We start from the raw sequence: 16373 nt of genomic DNA, 5'->3' as shown, positions 1-16373 counted from the left end.
ATCTGTATCAGGACTTTTCTGTGTTATATGACAGCTTGGCATCATCAAGTTGACTATCCAGTACAACCCGCTTGACATCTTCAAGTAGATTATCCAGTACATTGTCAGTTTGATACTGATTCATGTACCTGTCAATCTGAAGTGTGACCCTGCATTGATATGACACTCCAAACCAACCCTATAGAACACAATACCACCATCAGCTTTATCATGAGTAGAGCTTCATTTTATTTGTCATTTTGATGGCAAATGCTATGAAACTGGCAGATGGAAAAGACAACCAGATATACATTATGACAGCACACATGCAAGGAATAACTCATATATAATTAAACTGGTACTTCATACATATTTACAAAAGGAAAGCAATTAGTGAAGTCAAGCTGTAATCTAGGTCTATTAGTCTTGAAATCTGGCTAGTTCAGTGTCTCCTGACAGAAAATTGATCAATGTTAACATCAATCACATAGTACTGCTGGTAGTGTACAGCAGTCTGTTTATGATGCCATGATTCAAATCTTTTTCCTGCAATGAAATCTTTACAAGCCATTTTTTTGATGACTAACAGGAGAAAAACTACATCAAAACATGAAGTTTAAATTACTGTATCTGTTGGTGTGATACAGGCAATGTTTTTAAAATCAGTGTAAAATACCCATGTTATCTTTATCATTCCAGATACACACTTCATGATAGTACACCATACTATTATTATCAAGATAGAGGGTAAAATTTCATGATTGCAAACCATACAATTTGAAAGCTTCAAAGTCTACAACCCATCAACATACTACATGTACATGTTGAAAGATTCTTCTGAAAATGACAAGATGAAATGACAAAGCACATATTTTGAATATTCATTGTCACTTAGCATCGTATCGTAAGTGTCTACAGTCATCAAATTAGCAATATAATAATTATAATCAATAAATTAGATAAAATTTGTCTTTTTTTCTGAAAAAGCAAAAATAGCTGCGCTCTAACAACTTTACTGGCAATTTCATTGCAAAGCAGTGGAGTACACAAACACATAAATGAAGTACATTCACCTACATTATATACAAAGTTCTGTGGAATTCTTTTAAAAACACCATGGCAGTGAAGGAATATCTCTACAAACCTATGAATGACACTAAATAATATTTACAAAACTATTTGCAGCAAAGCACAATTCTGGAGATAAACTGGGAAATGAACTCACAAAAGGCATGCTTTGTCAAAAAGTAACATTTAGTACTTAACAATTAAAGACTAAAAGCACATGGAACACATAACATTTGAGGACTACTGGTAGTTTCTTTGCTTGCAAATGTGACATGATGTACATGAATTGAAGCACTTAACATATGCCACATTTACATTCGGGACAACAACAAGCGGCTTGTTCAAATGAATATGACACTGTTCATGGATGTACCTACACCAAGTGTTTATGTTTTGTTTATCATCTTTACAGAGGCTATGCAAAGTCCCATATATTTATTTTCACATTCCTGGCATGTTCTTAATTCAGGAGAGGCCATTTCTCATAAACATTGAGCTTTCCATTGTACTGTGTGCTCAGAAGCTGCATGTTTTGTTTGTACTTTGATATCACAATATACTTGGCAGTGCAAGTTAAGTACACTGAGATGGAATTCTGATATAACACTTACAGCTCAGCTAAACCCAGTCTACTATGACAGTTTAGTGAGAGAAAACAAACGTGTTTTGATGTTGGCATCCATTTCAACATATTGACATCAGCATTATTCAAGAAATGGTAATTCGGCCGTGAAAGAGAGAGGCCCATGATGGTTGAAAAAATGCCGGCATACTGTACCGGTAATTTGTTGTTGTTGTACCACACCAATTCTGGAATGTTTCCTTGATATCACAATAGGCATGATATCAGCACATCTTACAGGTATCTATTACCGTAATGTATGAAAAAGGGTATTTGCATTGGCACTTTCAGTTTTACTCTAATACAAGACAAAACAATTTCACTGGCAGATATTTATCATGTTTGACGGACTCATTACGACTCAAATGTTAATGTCATTGGAATCTGTATTCCAAAAGTTCTCTTGTCCACTATTTCACTTCATGAAATAATCTTGTTTGTTTCAGCACTTAACATCATACGATTGTCGAGTTCTCATAAAGTCACCATTTTAAAATTCTGTGCAAGCTCTTGAACACAGATGTGTATGAGTTCAAGATAGGGACTTTTGACTTAGGTGTCAATCTTCATGAATTGATAGGTTTATTTGAAGTGAACCGTCTTGGTGCCATGTGCTATGATATGGAGTATGGTGGAATAGAAGAGTTCCCATTCTGTAACTGTTCATGATGTACATAGTTTATCTGATGTACATAGTTTATCTGTGTCATCAAATATAGATTCATCCACTAGAGACATGAACAATCTTTGTTCTTCTTCAAGGCAAATAGCACCTGTTCTGTCTCATGTTTTATACAGTTGGTTCTCAACTGGTAAATTCTCACAATAATAATATACATTTTTGATACTTGATTGTCATCTTTCAAATACTATATATTACATCAATAGCTGTACATCGAGGTTCATGTAACAAACATGATATTGTATCCTCAGATGGTTATAAAGTCGCCACAATTCTCATCAACAAGAACAGTCTGTAGAGATGTTTCAAATCTTCACTCTACTCTATCCACTTGTATCATGTCTGTATTTGAATTGTGTGACTTCAAATTCATCTGATTGGGATAGCACCAAGGCTCTATATACAATCTCTATATTATATTGACAACCATCCAAGTGGATATCTTCATTTCACTTTTTCTCCTTGAGATTTTTTGGTACTTCCCCTGTTGAAAAAATCAAAGAATTACGAGTCATGCTTCACATTACTATTCATGCTCACTTGATATAATGCATTGTCTTGAAGTGACTTATGTCTGAATACCTGCTACCATGGTTGAGTTAAACCAGTTTAGATGTTTCAATGACAACAAACACCAGCACAAATATAATATTATTGTATGTTCTTCCATCTCAATTTTAATATCAATTGTAAAATTTGTTACATTTTTCCCAGATTTGTTGAAGGCCTCTTACGTTCAAGCTAATTATCAACAGAGTGAAAGTTGCGGTTTACCTGATGGTTTTGTATCTTTCCTTTTCAAAATCATTTTCAGGGCTTTCACTTTCATAGGAGGCTAAATAGAGAGCTGTAAAAAATGTGTATACAAACAAGTAAATAAACAATATTTGTATGTGAGAGCAGATCAAATATAAATTTGAATGGTGCTGAAGAACAAAGGCTGGCACATTTGAGACAGCAGGATCCCAAGGTGATTGACACCTTTGACACAGCTTCATAGAATTTGTCTTGAAGGTGTTGGCAGTCATGCAATTTTTCACAGAGTCACAGATGCATATATCTTCAACACAATCACAATGGCAAGATATCCAAAAATAGCTATACTATTCATAATATGAACAGCTACACCATTCAAAATGTGAACAGCTGAACCTCCTAATACGAACATCTACACTATTCATATTAACAGGTACACTCCATAATACCACAGAGTAACATGGACAGAGTGGCAACACTTGCATGCCTTTTGTTCCATGGTCGTCTCGGTAGACTATTGGCTTTTCATATTAAAATGAGCTTAAAAGGTGTTAAACTTTTTGGAGGCTTTGTTTGTGGTTGATAATTACACGAGATTATGCGAAACATACACGAGATGGCATCGTACTGCCAGTCGCGTAGCAACCATAGTTACTTTGTGAGCTCTCAGGCCAGAAACACTGCTTCACGCCAATCAAAACATAACACGCCAGCAGTTTCATAAACATGTCCTTTCTTGACGCACGTGTAAAAGAGGGTATGACTGACCGTAAACCATAGAGTAAAACCAGATAGTATCGATATAAGACTTTCAAATTTGGTTCAAACACACTCATTATATATTCATAAAAATATGAGAGGAATTTTTAAAACGGTAAAACCCACTTTCCTGAAGCTCAAAACATTCCCGTTTTTGCCAGCATATCAATTCCGATCAGCACCACACGACAACAACAACACAAACTTTGTCGAACATACTTTCGCTTAACAATTGGTGAAAGTCCGAAAATTACCGAAGGGTGCATGGTCGGCACTCTTCGGAAAAGAGAGCCAAGAGCTTCGTGAGGCGAGGCAAACATGGATTGCTTACGTAACCGCTTCACGCCTTAAACAATAGTTGTTGCCACTCTGTGTATGTTACTCTGTGATAATACCAACAGCTGCACTTCATAATATGAATGGCTACACTATTCATAATACAAACAGCTACATTATACATAATATGAACAGCTACAACACAATACTATGAACAGCTACAATAAACATAGTGTCAATGGTTATTGACATATTTGCTTTCAGTAGGTAACAACGGATTATTATTTTGGTAATCAAGATTATAATAACTTACAATGTTCTGTAAATACTGGTGCAGTTAGTAAATAGTTGAGGGCTTGTCTGTCCCTTGAGAATGGACAGTCAACTTGTTTCCATGTGATGAACTCTGTGATCTGTTTGGCCAATTGCCAGAATTTCTGTTTGAGATGAAAGAAACAATGTTTTGGTTAATGTCATTATCAATCAGCTAAATTGTTTTTTGTAAATCTAGCTGCAGTTTTTAAATTCTTTGAATGCATTAGGAAAATTGACCAATTCAAAACCAGAACTACATGAAAGTCTGTTTTCTGTTCATGGCGAACACACAATTTTAGTAAAGTAGTACCCATCAAAACAATGAAAGTTTTAAACTTTTGCTCCAACTTTCCTTTATTAGGAAACTTTGAAATATTCTTTTTCAAAAATCAAGAATAATTCTGGGATCACCATGGTTTTGGTACTAGAGGAATGATTTCCTATGATTTTCTGATATTCGAACTTCTAAATTGCCACTATCTTGACACTAACCCTACAGAGAAAAATTAAATGTTCCCACTCCATACAGGCAGCATACAAACAAAATATTTTAAAATTTACAGAGTCAGGTCATTTGTTGGCAAGGCATATTCTACTGTACACAGTGTTTAATGTAATTTTAAACAGTGCATGAACATTGCCATTGATAGAGTATAGAGATTCTATGAATATGAATACACTTGGACTGCAGTCAAGGTCCAGAATATTATCACACACAGAATACTAAGTTCATTTTTCACCAATACAATATTTCAGACAAACAAACGTCCCTTTCTCTGCACACCAAGATAAGCAACCTCAGCTTTCAAATTCACTGATAAAAATGAAGAAAAGCGGAATTATATATATCTTCAGACTTGCTGTGAAGAGTGATGAATTACAATCGGACTCACATCAAAATTCACATGGCCAGTGTCGAGTTTATTTGTACATCCTTCATTTAGGAAATATATATCTTTGACAAGCAGGCTAAAGAATGGAATAACCATACAGTCACTGCCACCAATTGATGCCTTGGACCTCTGTATTGCTGCTTTCAAAGCTTGTCTGTAGTTACCAAAGTTTGATGTAGGATCCATAAGATTCTGAAAGGCATAAAGGCAAAAGGTATATCATTACTTGACACAAGAGGGCTATGTTGCAAGAAGTATCAATGATGTATTTGATAGTCAAGCCACCACTGAATGTCATGTCAGTATAACAGACACAAACACGGTAAATTTCAAGTCACTTCGCTCAAATTCTGAGATTGAGAGTTTTATTTACCTCTAGCACTTCAAACTTTGATGTATTCACTTTTCCCCATGTCTTCTTCAGCCTTGCTACTGGACTCATATTCAGACCAGCTGAAAAGTCACAATCAGAAATGAGTAAATTAATGGAACAAGAACACAATCAGTGATAAAGCCCAGATGGAAAGCAAATACCTAACTTCAATGATCTTGAAAATTCCAAACAAACATAAAAAGGTTCTTGTACATGCATGTAGAATTCAAATACAACTATATATTAACACTTTGATATCTCATATATTTCATAACTGACCTCATCCAGGAAAAGTAAACTACAAGGATTCTGCATTCATCTGCTAAATCACTATTGAAGGAACCAAGGTATAATCTTGAATCATATGGTGGATGACCATTCTCATGAGCCGTGCCTCGATTGTAGAATAAACTTCCTTTTGAACTAAGACAGAAGCCCTCAGCCACTAGCTTTAGAAGTAATCTTAAAACGTACTTATTTACTGAAGCATTTGCTTCATAACTGTTTAGTGCCTCTGAACTATGGATACATAGGATACCAGCGCTTTATAAATCATTTGATTGATTGATTGATTAATTGATAGACTTGATTTATATGTAATTAATAAAACTCTATCATCAAATGGCCTAAAGAAGGTTGTGATTGTGGTTCATTGAGAACTCTGATGCTGTGGTAGAAATAATCAAAATGTTTATTCACCATTCAGCTTATATGACTTATTTATTACATTCTGTATTTTTTATTTCTAAAACTGGTCAGTAACTACACAGAAACCTGTGTATGCTAGTAATGCACTGCAAACACCAGATTCTGTAGTTACAGCAGATGAACATTGCATTGATCACATTGATGACAATACTTACCAAGAATTGCCATGAGTGAGTTGAAATTGCCAATATTGAAACATTCTTTTGCAACATCGATGAAAAAATCAATGAGCCTTGCTCTGTGCTTCTTCTTAATGTGCATACAGACTTCTGTTGCTACTAAATAACTCAATCTATTAAACCATTCGACATAAGCTTCAAGGTTGTTGGTTTTCTTCTCATCTTGGAACACAATCTAATAAAGAAGTAATTAATGTCATTAACAAAAGCATTTTCAACCTGCTCCACAAGATATTTCAACATGAGGTGTTTGGACACATCAAAACAACTTTTGGTTTGTAATCCAACAAAAATTATACACCTTTAACCTGATTGTTTTGTACACAAAATATAAAAGCACTGACTTCTGCTCTTATGGTGTATTTGATATGGACAGACATATTGAGTACGACATCACATTATAAACCTCTTTTGCTATGTTTATATGGCATACATATGTGGGAGCTAAATGTGAGGTTTTAGTTATAATGGATATTATATATTCTTCTTTTATTTCATATTCTGCTGTAAATGTGCATGAAGTATTTGGTAGTTAGGATGGTTCCATTAACACTGAAATATTATGTTTTCTTAGTCTGTTCTTATTACTACAGTAATTACTCTACAGAGACAGAAATAGGTCATAAAATATCTGTACAACAGCAAGTTTGCTTGTTCCTGACCAGAGTAGGTCATAGAATATCTGTACAACAGCAAGTTTGCTTGTTCCTGACCAGAGTAGGTCATAGAATATCTGTACAACAGCAAGTTTGCTTGTTCCTGACCAGAGTAAGTCATAGAATATCTGTACAACAGCAAGTTTGCTTGTTCCTGACCAGAGTAGGTCATAGAATTTCTGTACATTAGCAAGTTTGCTGGTTACTTAACCAGAATAGATCACAGAATATATGTACTACAGCAATTTTATTGACTAAAACGGTTGATTAGCAACAAATTTGATACATCAACTCTTGAAACATGTCAGTTTTACTTTACATTTTTTTAGAATTTATTGGAGAGAGACACCACTGACCTTTTACCCTATGGTAATTGATGATAGGAATAATTGTCTGCAATCTAAATAATTATATGTCTGATCGTTGTTGGGTTTGTTCTCTTGGAAGTCAGAAAAATAAAGTTTTACAAATACTTTGTTTGATGTAACGTCTTTAAATGATATAATCATGCAATAAATTGATGGTGTTCAGTACCACCTTAAATCAATATCAATGTTACAGATATTCCTCATATTAAAACCTGACAAGCTTCCAATGAAAAATTTCCAAACACTACAAATTCTAAATCTTTACCTTGGTGTCGTCCATTTCTTTCTTTATGAAAGTCTGTACAAACTCTTCCGGCCCAATGTTTGTTAACCTCTCCTGTATCACAAATAAAATAGTGTAAGGATATATATTTTCAGAAATGTGAAAATCCAATACCATTTGCACTCTATCTTTGTAAAACAGTGTCTGTAACAGGTTCTAATACAAAACCTCGAAGGTATCCTTGTTAGAGATATTCAATTTTACTAGAACACTACTCAAGTACCACATAACTTACCAGTTCTATATGTGTCAGTTGCTGAGCTAAGACATATGGATCTGGACATATTTCTATGATATTGGTTTGAAACGCTGCAGGATTGGCTCTGAGCATGTGCATTCTGTCGGCAGCTGCAGCATTCACTTTGGCAAGGATTTCTTCATACTTTTCTAACATTGCAAGCTGTCAAAAATTACAATAGAAAATGCTATGGTGTAACATTACAGTTGAATTAAACAAGTTATGCAATTTGTCTGCGTCCACACAGAAATTACACATCAGTCACTTTGTTTTCATTTGGTACAAAAGGTTGTCAGAACAGCTCCCTCTACAGGTCAATTAAAGAACAGCACAGATTGGCTGGCGTTGGATATTACATTATGGCAATCTGATTAAAATCCCACACAGAGATGGGTTTGTCTTTTATGCTATCGTATTACGGTCTTTATTTTTCTGCAGTCTCGGCCTCAATAGCATAAAAGGTTGACCCATTTCTACATCAGGTTTGAATTCAATCAGGTATTATGTGTACAAGAAACCATTGCCCAACAATGTAATAAGACAGGGAAATTCCATGAAAGTTTCATAGAAGCAATACGAGCGTTTAAAAATCAAACATAAAGACTTAAGCTTTATCATATTTTGTAGTAACAGTGTAAATTTTACATCATAAAAATACTACTGTTGCCAAATACATCATCTCACTACTGCATCTGCATTTTGATAAAACTGATAGAAAAATGATCACTTTTCACTCTCATTACATTTGAATATTCTCAAGATATGAGAATTAAAGATTTATTGAAACAACTTTGTACTCTTCAAATCTGTACACCTTCCAGCTAAGATATTACTTCCTGAAATATTTTACTTACGGTATGTGTGGAAGCTGCAAATTATCAATTCAATATCTTTACATTTGGCTATTTTTAGTTGATTTGAGAAAACAAAATGCAGCTGTGATTTTGTTGTCATTTCAGACACAAGATGAAGTAAGAACTTACCCTTCTAATGAGTGTTTGCATGAGTTGTCCAATACCTTTCCGAAGACTATGATCAATTGATGCACATTTCTGAGTTATTTCTTTCAAATGCCTCATCATTCTTTCATCCCTAAAATCATACGGGAATGTCTCTGTCCATTCACTGAAAAAAATACAACTTGATGAACAAATAGAGCCCTGAAAAATCATGTACATACACGAATCGCGAAATAAGCCATAATATCAGAAATTTGTCAATCTGTCAAAGACACAGTACTTCCATCATTGAATTCATGTTAATCACATGTACATGAACAGTGTCTATCTTTCCTTAAATATGTGAATTATGTAATTTTGGACTGGACAGAAAGCCAAATACCCGATAGAGTGTCATTGCCCTGGTACATCAAGAGACCATTCAGAGAATAATGATTTATTAATCCATTGAAACCAAGTGATAATACATTACTTTGTACTTTCCACAGGACATGTAAAATGGTATGTATGACCATACTCTCGTGAAAAGTAACTTACCTAAGTAGCTGTACAATATTTGGTCCAAACTTGCTAAATTTTTCTCTATCTATGACTCTATCATGAAGATTCTGTTGTATGATACATAACTGTAAACAAAACAGCCATAAAAAAGTCAAATCAATACAATAAAACAGATCTTTTTTGTTTTTCACCGATATCTTCCTTGTCTATCATTTCTATCCAAAACAAAAATGTCTTGATTGTCTGAAGAATAAATCACACACTTTATTTCACTGAGGAAGTCAGGTTACTTTTTGAGGAAACATGTACAATGTATGACAGAATTATTGGTAGAAATTTCTTAAAACTAAAAGGTTGATGAAAGTTTGTTTTCATTTTGTTAAATTGTTCATTTTAAGAACAACGGACACAAATTAACATGGAATGACTTCAGCACTTTATAGTAAGAAATACACCAGTCCTGCTACTTTTGGCAGGTGGAAGGCGAAGAAGATAGACTTTACTAATTAAATGGTTCATTGGTAAACCACACAAAAGTTTTGTGATGTTTTTGCACTCAGTATGCAATCATCCAAGTATAGATGGTAACAGGAAATAAGATATTATTCCCGAGAAAAAGAGGTGATCATTGTCAGAGAGAAAGAATGTCTTTCCTTTGAGGAGTAAAAATAGCATTCCAAATCATTTGCATACCACTGAACATGATGAGAATAACAGCTGACTGTGATCAACTGATGTGCTCCAAGACTTTGTTTTCTAAGAATGACAGTTCCATGTGACAGACCATTCTGGGTGGTTGGTATGTAAATCATTTTGATTGCTGTTATTCTATATGTATTTATGAAAGCTAAAATTAGATAACATATTCTGTATGTGGATAATGGGATGAGAGATTTCAACCTGAGTCACATGTAGTTGGTTCCCCCACACGCTAAATGATTCACTGCCTCTCAAACTGCTCTACTTCTTTAGAAAGTGCTGCACACAAACTTTCATGCAATGCAAAGCTGAGAATAGATTACTGGCCAACATTACAAAAGCTCAAATGTTAATGAAATCTTTCACAGATTTTGATAATTTTGACAATTACCATCATTTTGTAACCAAACTCCTTCCAAAACTTTTCTTGAGATTTAACTCAGGGTCACTTGGTATGTGTCGATTTGGTGCTGATAATTACAGAGATTATATATTCATGCTGACTATCCATGAGGGTAACAGCATAATGTCTGTTTGCCTACCAGCCTGAAAGTCACCCTGAAGCAGTCTCTTTCATGTCAGTGGAAGGAAATAGACTATTATGGGTGACTCAGGTCCGAGGGAAAACAAATGTGTGCTAACATTCAATATGGGTGCAAGTCAATGGTGGATTTGCACCATAGGTTATCAAATTTCCTTGTTGAAAAATTGAGACAATTTCTCTCCTGTTACTTGTCTCAGTCACCCATGACATATCCATCTTTTCTATGTTCTAAAATGAGTGTATGGCTTGAATAGTTTTGGAGGAGATGTCTTAAAAACAAAGATAAATACTTCAAGTAATGTTACAGCCTTATTGCTATCAAATCAACAGCAGATTTATTTCTTATTACAAAGTTGAACAACACGACATAATCAGAAATACAGTAAATACACACATGTTTGTAGCATGTATTATGGAGATTGCAACAGGTTAACGATTGTGGATTTGATTTCTGACAGGGAAGTCAAAGTGACAAGGATATTACATATGGCAAAGTCTTACCTGACAAACTTCTCTAAGTAAATCACAAGGTTTCATAAATAATCTACTGCACAGAAGGAAGGCAAAAATATATGTTCTCTGAAATGTTAAAAGAATAGAATGTACAAAATGAAATGCAAAGTTATTACAATATGATTTCTGTCAATTAATTGGTCAGGAAGGCTATGCTCCAATGTCATGAATTCTGCATCTGAGTATCTGATGATAGTTGAAGATTTTATCATACCAGACTGGCTGTATCAATTGCTGCTGAGCAAAGTCTACAAGGTGAAATGTCTAAAAGTCGACCTAGACTTGGTTCAAGTCTGTGATTTGTGAATATTTGAGTGGAGTGAACGCAATGATTTGTATTTTGCTTTCATGTGAAACACACGCGTAACTTGAGTGGACCCTATGAGTGGGGTGAATGCTATACAAGGGAGTTTCAACCGGAATCAACAGACTTGGCTTTCTTGCAGGGTTTGCGTTGCTATAAATTATTCATGAATGATGTTTTATTTACTAATTTTTTATTCATAAGATGACATCGCTGAATTTTACATATTGGGAGGAGTTACCTATTGACCCGAAGCGAGACATGCATAAAACTCATACAAAACTCAAAGCTCGTATGTCAGTGATTTAAATTCCGCTGCCGGTTGGTGCCGAATCTCTCGTAACTGTGCTTTGCAAATATGGAGATGATAACAAAGTTTTCAATATATGCAGAGGTTTACTAGCATGCGCTCTCCTTATCTGCCAGAATAATGGCTGGAGATGTCAATCATTTTGTATTTGCTTGACGTCACTAAGTACAGTCCGTCTAGCTGCTGGTACTTTGCAAGAAGTCCAAGTCGGTGAATCCAGCAGAAACTAACTCACTATACTGCGCAGACTCAAAGGTAATGCATTCAATTGTTGGGAAAACCTGGCCTGGGCTACAGGCTATCATGAATAGGTTTGTACAAAATAGGAGAGACACAAGAGAAACAATTATAAATGATTTTTTTTTTTTAAATTCACTGACTTGAACCAAGTCTAATGTCGACCTAGAAGTTTGCCTGTTAAAATAGCTTTTCACTTCATTATCGATATTGGAGAATGAAATGATATTATTGGCTGGTTTTGTTTTTTACACTGAATGGCTACTACAGGATGTTATTGATTTCTTAACATTATCTCATGCTGCAATCAAATGTTGCATATGTAACATGGGAAACATGCAAATCATAGATAATCTGTGAAATGGGAAGATCATTTAATATGTTGATTTTTGAACTTCTGTATTTATGAATATTAAATCACAAATTATGTATGGTATCATCATGATGTAAATAATACAGTTATTCTAAAAACTAGAGTTCAAAACTGAATGAGAATCATTGGCATGGCAAAGATTTTCAATTCTTTTTTTTGAAAGTATGAAATATTGAGACTTACATCTGGATAATAATCAGCAGTGGGTACGATGTGTTGTATCAGAGCTTCTACAGATCCTGAGTAAAGATTGCCATCATGGTATATTAAAGCCTGAAAGAGATACAAAAACATATCAGAATGAAAGTGGCAAGTATATCCACTATCATGTATTGGCAGGTATATCTGTCAACTTCAAATGATGAGAGATAAGATGTTTCAATGATATGGATAGAAACAGCCCTAGTCTAGAGGAATCACATAATTTCCCATGATTCAATGGGTCCAATTCCTGGTTCTCATCTACCAAGGTATGTTATAACAGTGGATTGCTGAAGACACAATCCTTTCACATGTTTGGAAAGGCATTGTATCATCTTTAACCCTTTTCCTGCCAAGTCCACATTTCACCACCAGGTCAAGATGGTTAAAATTAATGAAACACAACATATTCCATACGGTGTACTTTAACATAATACTGTACATTTGGAGGCTGTTGAAAACATAAATACTGTAAACTTGATTTTTTTGGACAAAAGATGCTATAACATGCCAAGCCAAGCGGGTGAAAATACGTCATGTTTTGGCTCAATACCGCTTTTTACTGACTCGGCTGATGGGAAAGTAATAGTCTAAATACTGTCTGGCAGGAAAAGGGTTAATGTATGATAAATAACACATAAACACAAATCTCAAGACGTAAATACTGACTGATTGTATTAAAGATTGAAAATATTGACATTATGTGCCAGACAATGTCTTTGACATAAACCTACCCAAAAGATATTACCACATACATTAGTGAAGTTTGTGAATATCTGAGCTAGATTCCATCAGCATGTTTCTAAATTTCCTATCCCGTTTCCAAATAATAATTGGCCCAAACCATACTGCAGAAAAAGTTTGTGAGTAACATGACACTGCAATGTACTTGATCTGCATATACATGTAGCTTTGTGAATATCTGAGCTAGATTCCGTCAGCATGTTTCTAAATTTCCTATCCCGTTTCCAAATAATAATTGGCCCAAACCATACTGCAGAAAAAGTTTGTGAGTAACATGACACTGCAATGTACTTGATCTGCATATACATGTAGATTACCATTGTACAAAGGACAAATACTTTCTCTATCATCAAAAGTTGACTTAAACGATATAACCTTACTTTAAAACATTAAGGTTGACATAGTGAGCTACACTGAAAATGGCTAATACCAATGTACATACTTGGGTTTACACAGGCAGCTAGCCAATGACCGATGAAGAGTTAATGGATGTTTGTTTGTACTGCTTTATTTGCATAATGCAATGAAAGTGGAGACTGGTCAGCCATGTTTTGGCATTAATGCATTTACCTTGGGAGAAGTCTGCTAAGACCAGTACAGACATGTACCACTGCTTGTCTTCACTACAAAGGCTGCTTTGTGTTTTTCAAACGTAACCAAATTATTAAAACCTGAGGACAAATCTTTTGTTCCCCTGACAAAAAGTTAGCTGGCTTGTGTTCAGCTGCTTTCTTTCTTTCATTACTGTGAACTGTGAACCCTACCAGCTAGGTCACAAGTAGAAAAAGACAGGGTATATCTAAACATAGAAGCAAGACTCTGCATGATTTTTGTTTCTTTTAGTAGATTAATCACAACAAAGCACACCATGTATTGTCACTGTTGAACCTAATGACAGATTTTAAGAATTAACAGGGTTTTCACGAAGCAGAATGGTATGGTGTTGAAGTATAGCTGGAAAGACGAGTCAATTCTGATAATATCTAGATAAAAATGTTCCATTGGTAAAATGTGGAGATACATGTAGATATTAGATAATGATGTTTCTGTATTGCACAACAGATGAACAATGAAAGAGTTTCCTAACCTAGTCATGATCCAACAAGCTATACATAATAAATATGATGAAAAATTATAAATGTATTGTGTAGAGATAAATGGTCCATATCTGAACAAAAAATATTGAATCATTTATATTGTATCCACTTACAAACCAAAGTGAATTACAAGTGGAGAAATCAGTCAAAACTGAGGTAGTATTTGGTAACCACGTTGTGAATATTTGGATATTTCATGCTACAAAGCTAAAGTTTGACTACCTTGGGCTAAATAACATTTACAGTTATGCTCACAGTGGCTGAAACTATGGCACTTCTGTAAATGTGAAATGAGAAGATAAAAACTCAGACATTCATCGACATTTTATGAGCTGTACCTTTTTAATGACATCTTGCATTAACTGAAACAATAGATGAAACAACACAGAGCTACACAAGTGAATTTTACGGCTGAAAATGACCAATCAATAAAGTCTGCAATAAGACAGTCAATGTTTTGTAAAGAAAGAACAACTCTGTGATTTAATGGCTATACTTTGTCACCAGAGTGACATTATTGTTGCAAAACAACAATAAAAGACTCTTTTACTAACATTTCGGGAATGCAATGGATGAAGGTTATATGTGAAAGAAGCAACCAAGTTTTCCATTTCCAAAGATACATTTCTCTTCATCTACACATTATACTATACTGGACATATATTCTACTCACTGCTGCAGTGGGATTGATTTTCTTCGCAAACAAGGACACATAATAAAAGATACTAGTATTTTGGTCCAGCTGTTTTCTCCCAGATATTAAATAATGATATCACAAATAGTGCTTGTACACTTACCGGTACGTATTTGATTTAATGTACTTCAAGTGTTTGTATGCACTATTTTAGAATCTATTATTTGATTACTGTATTTGGAGCTCTGTTAGTTTCGTATTGGAATTGAATATGGAAGCGCAGTCTTAATTGGAATTAAGATTTTACAATGTAGCAAACCATAGAAACCATGACAAGTACATTTGCATGTATGTAATTATTTACATGTTAATGTGTACTATTTTGCCTCTCTCAGTTTAGTAGTTTGTCACTGTACCATACCACTCCAACATCTATATGTTATAGGATGACCTATGATGAACTGAAACATGAAAAGTGTGGTGACCCTTGTCTCTCCGTACAATGACCCAACAGCTATTCATTTGGACACAGAGAACCCCCATGGTAGTGGACAAGTTGGCAATACATGCATGAAAGAGACCAAATTCTGACATTTCAAAACAATAGTATCACTTTCCAATAACACATGCATCATTCACTTTTTAAGGAATGTTTTGTTCCCACATTAGTTCTCTATTTCTGGTCTTCAATACTTCATGCCAAATTTCACTGGTATTTCCTGGGCCACTACAACCATGTTATTCAACCCCAATAGTTAGCTGGGTCATTATTCTTGACATGAAATCCTGATGACGGATGCCATATACAGAGTGACTTTTACCAATGGTATACACGTAGTAATCTCATGTGAAGAGAGGTGCATATCTTGTTATTATTTTTATTTTATGGTACATTACTTCTGGTTTTAAATTCATTCACTTTAAAATTAATAGCACATTCAATAAGATTTGAAAGAAGAGATTGGAACAAAGGCAGGCAGATGTAAATAGTGTACATGAACATTTGGATGTGCACCATTTAAATTTCACACATCAGCTTAAGGTAGAACGCACCTCGGGGACAGAAATTCGGGCCTTCAAATTTTATCAATTTTCTTCTGAC

The 16373-nt window shown here is 34.7% G+C and overlaps 1 protein-coding gene across 5 annotated transcripts in view; it reads right to left on the bottom strand.

Moving 5' to 3' along the window:
• Window positions 1-204: 204 nt before the first annotated feature.
• Window positions 205-16373, bottom strand: part of LOC139122460 (ras-GEF domain-containing family member 1B-like) — a 136491-nt gene continuing 120322 nt past the window's right edge. For all 5 annotated transcript variants that reach the window (XM_070687849.1, XM_070687852.1, XM_070687850.1 and 2 more), the window contains 12 exons: window positions 12779-12868; window positions 11360-11437; window positions 9652-9740; window positions 9139-9280; window positions 8153-8317; window positions 7900-7971; window positions 6587-6785; window positions 5724-5803; window positions 5351-5542; window positions 4456-4579; window positions 3126-3198; window positions 205-2835 (listed from right to left, as the gene is read on the bottom strand). In XM_070687849.1, the coding sequence (XP_070543950.1) occupies window positions 2796-2835; window positions 3126-3198; window positions 4456-4579; window positions 5351-5542; window positions 5724-5803; window positions 6587-6785; window positions 7900-7971; window positions 8153-8317; window positions 9139-9280; window positions 9652-9740; window positions 11360-11437; window positions 12779-12868 (1344 nt within the window). In that variant the 3' untranslated portion in view covers window positions 205-2795. The remainder of the gene's footprint in view (window positions 2836-3125; window positions 3199-4455; window positions 4580-5350; window positions 5543-5723; window positions 5804-6586; window positions 6786-7899; window positions 7972-8152; window positions 8318-9138; window positions 9281-9651; window positions 9741-11359; window positions 11438-12778; window positions 12869-16373) is intronic.

The sequence above is a fragment of the Ptychodera flava genome, chromosome 22, assembly GCF_041260155.1.
Source record: "Ptychodera flava strain L36383 chromosome 22, AS_Pfla_20210202, whole genome shotgun sequence".
In the NCBI taxonomy this organism is placed as follows: domain Eukaryota; kingdom Metazoa; phylum Hemichordata; class Enteropneusta; family Ptychoderidae; genus Ptychodera; species Ptychodera flava.
This window is presented reverse-complemented; position numbering and strand designations above follow the sequence as displayed.